The sequence below is a fragment of the Seriola lalandi genome, unplaced genomic scaffold (genome assembly GCF_002814215.2).
Source record: "Seriola lalandi dorsalis isolate HSWRI2012SDOR001 ecotype SW California unplaced genomic scaffold, Sedor1 jcf7180002054694, whole genome shotgun sequence".
Taxonomy (NCBI): domain Eukaryota; kingdom Metazoa; phylum Chordata; class Actinopteri; order Carangiformes; family Carangidae; genus Seriola; species Seriola lalandi.
In genome coordinates, this window is record NW_019525247.1 from 783,981 (window position 1) to 795,646 (window position 11,666).

General features: G+C 41.9%; 1 protein-coding gene and 1 non-coding gene across 3 annotated transcripts in view; both read right to left on the minus strand.

The window, feature by feature from the left end:
* eml3 (EMAP like 3) overlaps positions 1-11,666 on the minus strand; it is a 30,710-nt gene that overhangs the window by 13,018 nt on the left and 6,026 nt on the right. For both annotated transcript variants that reach the window (XM_087178645.1, XM_023423854.2), the window contains 6 exons: positions 6,748-6,783; positions 5,094-5,214; positions 3,897-4,046; positions 2,684-2,753; positions 1,894-2,004; positions 1,544-1,639 (listed from right to left, as the gene is read on the minus strand). In XM_087178645.1, coding sequence (XP_087034771.1) covers positions 1,544-1,639; positions 1,894-2,004; positions 2,684-2,753; positions 3,897-4,046; positions 5,094-5,214; positions 6,748-6,783 — 584 coding nt within the window. The remainder of the gene's footprint in view (positions 1-1,543; positions 1,640-1,893; positions 2,005-2,683; positions 2,754-3,896; positions 4,047-5,093; positions 5,215-6,747; positions 6,784-11,666) is intronic.
* On the minus strand, positions 10,828-10,909 carry trnas-gcu (transfer RNA serine (anticodon GCU)). Its single transcript has one exon. It is a non-coding gene; the product is annotated as a tRNA-Ser (tRNA).

Below are 11,666 nucleotides of genomic sequence, written 5' to 3' on the forward strand. Positions count from 1 at the left end.
CACCAACCCTGCACACAGGACTGTAGAAGAAACATTTTCTTGCATGAGCTCATTAAATCTTGACCTGAGATGAACAAGTTCAAGCACCCACCTATGCATTCCTACTGCTGCATTACAGAACACACACATGCACACACACACGTACACACACGCACACACACACACGCACACACACACACGGCCGGATAAATTCACTGTATAAAATATTTACACTGTTGCCATGACAGCTGTGTTTAAATTGCTCTCAGTCTCAGGGAAGTTGTGGCGTTCTGGGATAAAAGCCCATAAAAGCACAGCAACGACCCCCCCCCCCCCTTAATCTCTCCAAACAGACCTCCTTTATAAAAAGCATGTGCAGCCACGCTGGCCGTTTGGCTGCAGGACAGGCGATCTGTCACCGTGCTCACGCTTCAGCCTCAGGGAGGATCATGAAACTGTGACGATGTAAAACCTGCTCACATCTCAAAACACGTCACACAATCAGTCAGAGCTGCAGGTGACGTAAAGGAACAGTCCAACAGTTTGTCACCACGAGTCTGATCACAGCTTTGACATCATTTTAATGTCTGAGTCCAGGACATCCAACATATCATCACCTCATTAAGTTGTTCTGTCAAACAGGTTAGCGAGCGTAATGACTTTTCTTCACGAACAGAGGCTCTTCAGGACCGAGGGAGCTACAGCTTGAGTCCTGTTTATTCAGCCTATATTTATTCATATTGACACATTAGCACCAGTCAAAGTAGCCGATGAGTACTTCCTGTTTGCAGTGAACCCACAGACGTACAGACAGCTGTGGCTGGATTAGTCTGATACTAAAGCAAACCTGAAAACATGATGAATCTCAGGCAGCTTCTGCAGTTATAAGGAGCATCTTCTTTTTAAATGGTTTCTCAGCTGATTTATGAACTGTTGACAGTGTTTCTCTATGAAGCACAAAAAATGAATATAAAGTATAAATAAATGAATAAAAAAAGAAATTCAAAATGAAACATTTTGGTCATAAAAAAATGTTTTCTCTATTTCTACATTTATGTATTTCTGTACTTCTAAATGTATTTATTTATTTATGCATTCACTTATTTATGTATTTTTACATTTATTTAACCAAGGTTTGTTCAAAAAGTCACTAGATTTGTTGTTCTGTGCTTTATCAAAAAAATGTCACTACAGAGTCTGAAAAATGGATAAATCTAGTGTCAAAGTTGCTGAGTTGGCAACACTGGAAAGGCAAAGATCCTGTCTATCACTCAAAGCTGTAGTAGCTGATCACACCGCTAGAAATAGATGTAGAAATACATAAATAAATGAATGAATAAATAAATGCAGAAATAAATAAATGTAAAAATACAGAAATAGTATATTTTTTTCCAATTTATTTTTATTTATTTATGTATTTAATTATTTATTTATCTATTAATACTTATGTCTTTTTTCCCTTCATATTTCTCACAGTAAAAGTGTTTAAATATCTTTATTACTACACTCATTAGGTTTACATTTACACTTTTTGTTGCACTCTGTCTGTCTGACTTGTCTGTACCTTGACCTCCGCGTGCTTGGTGCACTTGTTGCAGTCCCACACTGACAGCATGTGTTCATTAGAGTCGTCGATCACACACAGGAACACTCCAGAGTCCTGGAAACCAAGGCAACAGACAGAGACCCAAAACCACACGGTCAGTTCATTAACACAGGACTAACTCAGTCAGTAACTCATGTTTTCTTTTCTAACACAACTGCACTGTTTTAATTCACATATGATCTCCTGTATATGATTCTTATACTATCAGGAGCAACTGGGAGGTTTCTCATGTGACACACTTGAACAGGAAGTGTTTTTCACTGTCACTGAGATCCAGAAACATCATTAAGAAATTATGATCAACTCACAGCGAAAGAAAACGCCACTGATCCCACCCCCCTCTGGAAGGTTCCCAGGCCGATCTGCTGCAGGGTGACCAGGGAGGTGGAGTCCCAGATATGAACACAAGGCTGCAGGGGCTGACACACACACACACACACACACACACACACACACACACACACACACACACACACACACACACACACATATTATAGTTACCACTACCTGTTATCTTTAGCCAAAATCCAACAACTTATTATAAATATATATTTATATCATTATGCTTCCACGCTAACCGTCCCATTCTCCTGATGCGATATCTCAGTAACACCTTGATGGAACTTCTTCAAATTTGGCAAAAACATTCAAGAGGACTCAAGGATGAACTGATTAGATTTTGGTGGCCAAAGGTCAAAGGTCAAGGTTACAGTGACCTAACAAAACACATTCTTGGCCATAACTCACAAATTCATTCACTAATTATGACTAAATTTAAGGATAAAATAAAGTGATGACATTTCATATCCAAAAGGTCAAAGGTCAACTTCACTGTGACATCATAATGTTCTGTAAAAAACACTTCTGGCCATTACAGGCCATTCCTGTAACTCAGGAAGGAGAGACTGAGACCATATTTCCTGATACTTGATTGGTTGGCGGAGGGATACAACTCCAAGGAGGTGATTTGAGTTTTTTTTTTACTTCACATGAGAGTTAGTCGTTACTACAGTATCCAACTTTCATAGTGAATCACACAATATATGCTTTAATGATTTATAAGTGTACAGAAATGCAGTTTATAAAAAGTGGTATCACCTTCCCGTCTTTGTCCACCCCTGCTGTCTGACCAGATGCCACCCGCACTTTGTCAGGATGGACAGTGAGACTGCAGGAGACACAAGAAGGAGCTGTTCAGGGTAGAAATACATTTCAATATCTTCCCCAGGGGCAAATACCTTTATGTGGGATTGTATCCATCATGCAACATGTCAAAAATATTCTTACAGTCAAATACAGTGCAGTCTATTTGTTTTTTTCTGCTTGTGCTGACATTGTCTCTCATCTTAAATCTGATGGTACTACATCCAAGTGACCTTACAGTCTAAGAACTATTCATCATCTTTATATCCTGTTCAAGTTTAGCTTAACAACGTTTTTTCTATTTAAAGCTGCAGAAATGTATCTTTTCTGGCCACTGTGGAATAATCCGTGAACACAACATCTGACTGATTATCATCTTATGATTACACACATGTGAGCAACTAGTTGCCTATTTACACATCCCACAGAGACACAGGGCGACACCAGCATTTTAAGTCATGTTTGTATCCAGCTGATGAATCTAAGTCCAGTGTTCCCTCTCTTTTAACTCTGTGTTTGGTCTCCTCCAGCTCCTGAGAAATACCTAAACAATTCACCAAGTTCACTAGCTGCTCTCTGCTGTTTGCTGCTCAGCAGGTTGATTACAGCTGTGAGCTGTGCAACAAAAACAATGAGCTAATCCCGCCAACCCTCACCCCCCAATGCTTTTGTTTTTACGCCTCTGTGCTATTGTTTTTGGGTTGTCCGTACATCCGTCCCATTCTTGTGGACATATCTCAGTAACGCCTTGATAAACTTCTTCAAATTTGGTACAAACATTCACCTGGACTCAAAGATGAATTGATTAGATTTTGGTGGCTTAAAGTCTAAGGTCAAAGGTCAACCTCACAAAACACGGTTTTGACTTTGTGAAAGCAATGAACATGAACTCCTGAAGGGAATCCCTTTAGGTTTGTCACAAACATTCACTTGGATTCAAGGATGAAATGATTAGGCTTTGGTGGTCAAAGGTCAAAGGTCAAATCAGTTTTTAGCCATGACTCAAGACTTCACACAACAACTATGACAAAATTTCACACAAATGGTTCATATTTTATGTGACTCTGGATAAACAGGGATGTAATCTAACCCTACACACACACACACACACACACACACACCCCATCTGTTGCTCAGACTGTATGAAAATGAAGCAGATGGTACTGACCAGCGGACGCAGTCTGTGTGTTTGCGGTAGTGGCGCTGTGTTCGGTTGTTGATGTGGTAAAGCACAATGACACAGGCGATGAAGTACACCGCCTCGCCCGTAGGAAGGAAGTACAGGTTGGCCCGGCAGTCCCGTCCCCGGTAACCGTAGCTGACATCACACAGTCAAGGTGACGTTCACTTCAATCATTGGTCCAGTTCAGTCATTAAAGGAACAGTTCAATCAAAACTGTGTCATGAACCACAAATATCTCACTAACACAAACATCAGCAACTAAACTCGACTGAATGTCTGTACATCTTTAGTTTATTGTATGATATAGGTTGCTAGGCGACAGGAGCTGCACTTGGCAACACAAGGGCGGGCACAGCTGGTGAGTCTCATTTCAGTTCGGCCTTCGTGGTCTACGGCGGCGACGCAGGGTTGCACCATAGTAGACCGTGTCCACGCAGCTATAGCTTTTTACTCTACTGTCATATCTGTAGTGTGTTGTGGTTTCATGATAACGAAAACTGACTGTCTTAATTACAGTGCACAATTGAACACATGATTTGTGGCTCACTTCCTGTTAGTTTGTTGGCCATGTGACATTTGTGACTTCCCTCTTATTTGCTTGCAGATTTTTGTCTAATTCGCACCACAGCTGATCTGATGTCAGGTGTCCACAGAACCTTAAAGAAATCAGGACTGGGGAATTAACTGACGTATTTTATGCTGTAGAATAATGTGGAAATGTCTTGCGCTTGTTTTTACACAGAGCTGATTTCAGTCATCTGACCAAAAACACATTGAAAAAAGCAGAGACTTCAGGAAGAGGGAACAGGAGGTTTTGGACTCCTGCAGAACTCTCTGGAGAAAAACAAACGCATAAATATCACTTTAAATATTTTCATGCTGAAATTTATATTTGTAAGAACTTGTTTGTGGAAAGTGAGATAATGTGGTTCATGGTTCACATTCGTCTTCTGTGGTTTACAGATGACAAAGGCCAATAAAAACGTCCATAAATAAACAAATGATGTTATTTTAGACTTGTGACCCACGACCTCACAGCTCAGTCCATGGATGACTCTGCTCTCACAGACTCTGGAGGACCACAGTGATATTTATCAGGGACACATCGTGTGGCCAGAGTCCAGGAGGTGAGCGCACAGTGAAGTCAGTAACAAGAGGCTGAGCACTGCTGTGGAAGGATACACCCAGTCCAGCTCCAGCCTCTCTGAGGGCGGCTCCATCTTCAGGTCTTCGTAGTTCTGGATGTTGGAGGGGATGTACATGGTGATGGGCCGGCCTCGGATGAACATCTTGATTGACTGTCCTGGAGGACAAACAGAGAGGAGGCTTAATGTAGCAGCAAACACACCCAACTGTTGATTTTCCCGCCATGTATTTTACATTTTCCTTCACTTCCCTGCAGAGACCTCCTTTATGTGAAAGACATCAGAGACAGGTCTTTATGTCTATATTCCCTTTTTAATGACTCTATCTTACATCTGCTCCTTTTAACTTGCTGTTTGTACAAACTCAACATGTCCTCGGTCTGTCAGTGTCTCAGCGACCTCTGTTCTTCACCACAGCTTTAAATCCATCAGCAGAACAGAGTCTCATCACTCTGCTTCTCTCACTTTCTTTTTAAAACATTCACTAATTATTTCCAGTTGCCTCCACTTCTCTGTTTTGCAATCACTGTGAAACTCCCTACTTCCTACACAGATGTTTCACATTAAAAGCCTTCCTCAAGTGGCTCAAGAGGCATAACGCCTCTCTGTTCTGGTAGGCTTTTACTTTAAAAGGAAAGTAGTCAATAAAGACAGTCTCTATGAATTTATCTTCGGCTTGATTCCTAAAATGCCAATAAAATATTTTTACAATATAGCATCCACCCCCTAAAATCTTTTTATTATCTCACCTTGGCCACCAGGCTTGGGCGAGTGTGATGTTGATGCAGTTAAGCCCAAATACAGACATCTGATATTATTGCGATGCTGCCACTAAACAGCAGGAGCAAAGTTTTATGTATCACATGTCAAGGTTCAATGTACAGACAGCAAATCAGTGAAATGAGAGTCAGATTCAGCAGCAGGGCAGACTGTAAAAAACTGCAACCTGAGACTTTAACAGTTCATCCACCAACTCAGGTGTTATTTCAATACTGGCATTATATTTGACAATTTGCATTAGCCATGTCTACTACATACACTAGAACATTTTATTAAGATTCACCTGAATAACACTTGAACTCACTTTAAGAGCATTTACAGTTCTCTGACTTCAACTTGGCCTGTGATGTATTCAGAAGGATGAAACTGTGAGCCTCCTTACTTGTGTTCACTGGAACTTTTTTTATTTTTTAGTAAAAATCTAGTAAACCTATTGGTGGTGCTAAAGGAAAAGTCAGTAGATCACTCAGACTCTGTGGATAATTAATGTCTGCACTACATTTTATGGCCTTTTATCCAACAGCTGTTGAGATACTGTGATTCAGGACCAAAGTAATGAACCAACTCCACCTGGCTAAAAATAATATTTATTTGATAGAGACAGTAGATGTCATCATAGCGTCTATAAAATATCTAATGCTGCATACAGGGTTGACCTTTCTCACTTTAAAAAATGTGATCGTAACTTTTAAACCATTTCCTCAGCAGGAGAGAGCAACATTTCCATCCCACTGGGATTGTTCTCTGTCCATCTGATGAGTCTAATATTCAGTCTCAGCGTGGTTTACACTGGGCAGCTGCCAATAGACAACAGCAGACGACTGTGTGTGACGGGATACTGCTGGAAAAGTACAGCCTGCTCTCTGCAGAAGAAGAGCTAAAGATGCAGAATGACAGAACAGTGGCTCTACCTTGGCTGTAGGTTCCTCTTCTGGACCCCGGGGATCCTGTGTGAGAACAAAGCCAACTTTAGTCAGACAAATAAACAGCAGGATCCTCTGAGCATTAAATCACAGCTGATTCCAGCTGATTTATGAGTTTTGGATTTCAAGATGGATTATGTTTTCCTTTTCCTTTTCCATCTCTTCTTCTATTTCCTCTGACCTGAGTCTGTTACCTCGGCAACTTGTTTTATGAGACTGGAGGCTGAAGCCAAGCAGAGTGAAATAATGAAAGCTTAAGGTCATGATCTCTAACTGTTTGTCTGACCATGACATGGTTGTAAAAGGCCAGAGAGACTAGACTGTCCCATTTCAAAGGCTCCTTCAAATGTGTCCTTCTTTTCCTGGACAGCGAATGCTCCAACAGGTGGATCCTTCATGGTCCAAAACTATCCCAAGATTCATTGCGCCAGTAATGAAAATCATACGGTAGTAAACAACACTGACAGAGAGCCTGAGGATTACACTGTTAAATGTAGGCATTGGGTTTCAGCTCATTTCAACAGCTAACGGCACAAATGTTAAAACCACAGGCCTTAAAAGATTTTATTTTAAAAAAAAGTTGGGTGTCGGTTGCTAGGTGACAGGAACTGTGCTTTACGACACAACAGTAAAGGAACAGCTGGTGACACAACGTGAAAATCCTCTGTAGACCAGACCGTCTCATTTCAGTTCGGCCTTCAGTCTACAACGTAGACCACATCCTCCGAAGGATGCAACCCCTGAATTGGAACACAGCTCAAGATCCTCAGTCAAGCCACAACACTGGTCATGTGACAGTGAGGAAACAGGAAGAAACGTATTCCTGCTTTCACTGTTGTTGGACCTGCCAATTTAGTCTTATCCAGAGAGAGGACAATCATAAAACTGTTCATCGCAGTTCATATGAGAGTAATGACATGAGTCCCTGGTTTCCAGGTGAAAATAAAAAAGCAATACCAGTTAAATTTCTTCTACTAGTTTCACTGATGTCGACACTGCACCTGAGTTTCAGTACTCAGAACAACACTTTCTCTGTGCTCTGATGAAAAACAAAACTTTCAAACACCACTTTCATTCAGAGCAGAGCTCTGAAACATTAAATTACTTCTGAAGTCAAAGTGAAATTTGCATTCTTCATCACTAAAAGTGTCTTTGGACACATCAGTGGAAACAGCATCTCAGCCTGTAGGTGGGCGACTGATCAGGTTGCCACCTTTTATGTGAAAAAATAAGGGAGCCTATCATTGCTGATGCAAGTTGGTTTTTATCCGTCTGTTTATCATTCAGGATTAGTGTGCTCTATTTGGTAAGTTAGCCTAGCTTTCTAATGCTAATGTTGATTCCCACCACCATGCACGTTACTTCAACCCCTGCAGGCAGCTCCTGCACGCTCAGTCCACATTATAGAGAAGAGGGGAGCCAGCTAGCGTTAGCATTTCCCTTTAACAGGTCCAGATGGTGACGACCAGACTCACAGCAACTGGTAGTTCTGTGAGCTCACACCATGATTCCAATCTGTCAGGGTTAGTTTATTTAGTAGTAGTGTTTTTAGTGCCTGTCTCTGTATTACAGCTGTGACAACATCATTGGCACCAAAAACTCAACAGGAGAGCACCAGTACAGGGGGAACTGTCACTGCTTAAAGGTACATCAAATATAAACTCTAGTCACTACAAAAGTAAGTAAAAAATTAGCAAAATATGGTCTAAAATTGGCAGAATTATGATCTAAATCAATTGTCTGACCAGGCAGTCACCGTCAGGTTTCAGAGACAGTTTTCAATACTTTATGCTAATAAGAAATATTTAAATTTGTCCTATCACTGTCCCCTTATTACTTCCTGTGAAGGAATCTAAAACAGCTCGTGCAAGGCACAATTATCAGCAGAGTTATTAAGTGGAATGAGAGGCAGAGTGGAAGAGAGCGGGAAAAATGTTTTTCTGGCACTCTCCTCTGAAAAGCTGGCCATCCATCATCCCGTCGAGTGAGCTGGAGTGGAGCGGCGGATCAGCCGACCACAGCGAAGGGAATTCCAGGCAGCACAGGCTCGGCAGTGTTTGGCTTCACGAGAGCTTACATTAAAAAAAAAAGTGACAGCGAGTTGAAGCACGAGGGAAAAGGTCCTGCTGAGTGATGTTTGTGGTGTTCAAAGGGGACGTTCAGCTGTAAAGATGGCCACTCAGTGAAATGGTAGTGAGGCCGTTTGGTGTCAGCAGGGACCTGCAGAGAGTTTGAAATGTTTGGGCTCCCCACACCTTCCTGTCAACACTTATTAGCTCCCACTAACATTTATGTAATCACTGTATTTGAGCACCATTCACACAGTTAACAGCAGGGATACTAAAGTTTTCATTCACTTCATAATAAGATTAAACAGTTTAAAGTTGATGCCTAAAAATAAACCATGAGCACTAATTTAAAATGACTTTTGAACCAACACCTTCTTAATAAAAACACACCCTGACACGTTTCCAGCCAACAACAACTGATCTTATCGGAGTGATGTGAAGATCAGTGGTAGAGCTGCTTTCTCTTCATCTTCCTCCAGCTCTCTGCCCTGCAGGACAGGGTACAAACAGACTGAAAGCCAACGCTCATAAAAGCTACGCTAACCACAAGTGTGGTTGGTTGGGAAATACACTCATTTCTGCACAAATGAGTCCATGTGTGAAAAAGTGAGGAGCTGCCTGGGCACCAGTACAGACATACGGTTCAACTCGGGCCTCGCCAGCACTGCAGTCAGGGAAACGTGGGAAAAGTCCCTGACTCAAACCCAGAGACATGTGATCATGATCCCTGATAACTTTTCAAAACCCCAGAAGCCACAGAGCAAGTCTCTATTTGTTCCGCTCTGGATTGCGCTCCCAACTGCGTCATTAACTGCCGGGCTGTTTTTGCACACCAAGTAAAAAGGTCACCTGCCAATCACAAGGCTTGGTTTTCGTGCAAACACCTGTCCTGTCCTGTGACGTCTGACTGTCTGCAGGCAGCACGATGAGGAAACACTGCCAACAACCATTTCAGCATCAGTGTGATTCATAGAGTCTGTGCCAACACAACAGTATTATTATAGATGTGGTAATCCTAATCCTCTTCAGGATGCAACACTTCAGTCTTTAAATGATTTTTATAGTATCTAACTCTCTGACTGTCAGTGGTTAGATGGAGCAACAGGTGCAGATTCACCCAGTTTAGCTTGTGTCAGCCTGGACTCTGCTGCAGTTAGCTTCTCCTTCTCCTTCCAGTCACCAATAATCAAACACTTTACAGCACATGGATCATCATGATGTGTAATTAGGTCCACCCCGCTGGACTTCATACTAGGATAGCCAAGCCTTGAGAAAAATGACCCTCTGTCAACCTTTAAAAACAGAGAGTAATCTCAAATAAGCTAATGAACCTTCAAATCCACTGATCTTTAACTCAAACTGGATTTCTAGGAGGATGGCATTTCATTGTCTCACTGGTTCCTGAGTTTTCCATCAGGCTGGTGTGGAAAGACTCAGTGCTTTGTAAGTTATGCCTCGTCATCAAGAATAGAGATGTGCTGGAGAATGTGGGCATCGATCCCACTACTTCTCGCATGCTAAGCGAGCGCTCTACCATTTGAGCTAATTCCCCTGTGATTAACTCTATGTCATTGTTTTTGCCAGGTTATTTCCAAGTACGTGTGACAGTGTATCAATGAGGAAGAGAGAATTTGGGACATTTAAACGCATAGATGTATTTGTTGAAACGGTCCTCCTGGATGATATTTCATTGACTCTGTTGTGCCTGAGTTGAAGCATGCACTAGTTTTGTCGATCGCTCAGTGACTTTCACACATGACCCTGTCTTTAACAACAGGAACTAAAGACTATTGGAGAATGTGGGCATCGATCACACTACCTCTCGCATGCTAAGCGAGCGCTCTACCATTTGAGCTAATTCCCCTGTGAGTGACTGCCATTGTTTTTGACAGATTATTTCCAAGTACGTGTGATAGTATATCAATGAGGAAGAGAATATTTGGGACAGAAACTGATCTTGTTGACATGGAAACATGGCAGACTAAAGTAAACTGCACTCCGACGAGGATGGGATTCGAACCCACGCGTGCAGAGCACAATGGATTAGCAGTCCATCGCCTTAACCACTCGGCCACCTCGTCCTGTTGTAAACACTGCTCAAATGAAAAAGGTGGTCTGGGTAGTAAACCCAGGACTGTTTCCAGGTCAGCTCCTAAGATTTTCACGTAAGTACAGGACCATACAGGAGCTAAATTTCACCCTCACACCTGGAAAGTCTGGTAAAGTGAATGAATAGTAATGGAAGTTTAGGAACAACCTTGCCATTTACAGCAATTTATGTGTGAGCGTGTGCTTTCTTTTCCACACTTCGTAGCCGACCTTTTTGCTCTACCCGTGTTTTCCACGTGTTGTTGTAATTGTTCTCTGTACCTGCCTCCTTCCTCTCTTTGAGTTTGATGTCAGACTAGAAGGCTTGTACAGTTATTATACTGCCCTCTTTAATTCCGGAAGAACCACATCTCTAGTACCTACAACATCTTCAGTACTTATGGTACTGTGGAGGAAGTACCATCACATTTTCAGAATTTTGGCATCCACTTGGTCCCAAAGTATCGGTTCTCATGACATCCCTACTTTGATGAGCATTCAGTGGGGAAATAACTCCCCAGAGTATCATAAACCTCTCAGGAGTGTTTACATGTCTAATGAACCTTCAAATCCACTGATCTTTAACTGAAACTGGATTTCTAGGAGGATGGCATTTCATTGTCTCACTGGTTCCTGAGTTTTCCATCAGGCTGGTGTGGAAAGACTCAGTGCTTTGTAAGTTATGCCTCGTCATCAAGAATAGAGATGTGCTGGAGAATGTGGGCATCGATCCCACTACTTCTCGCATGC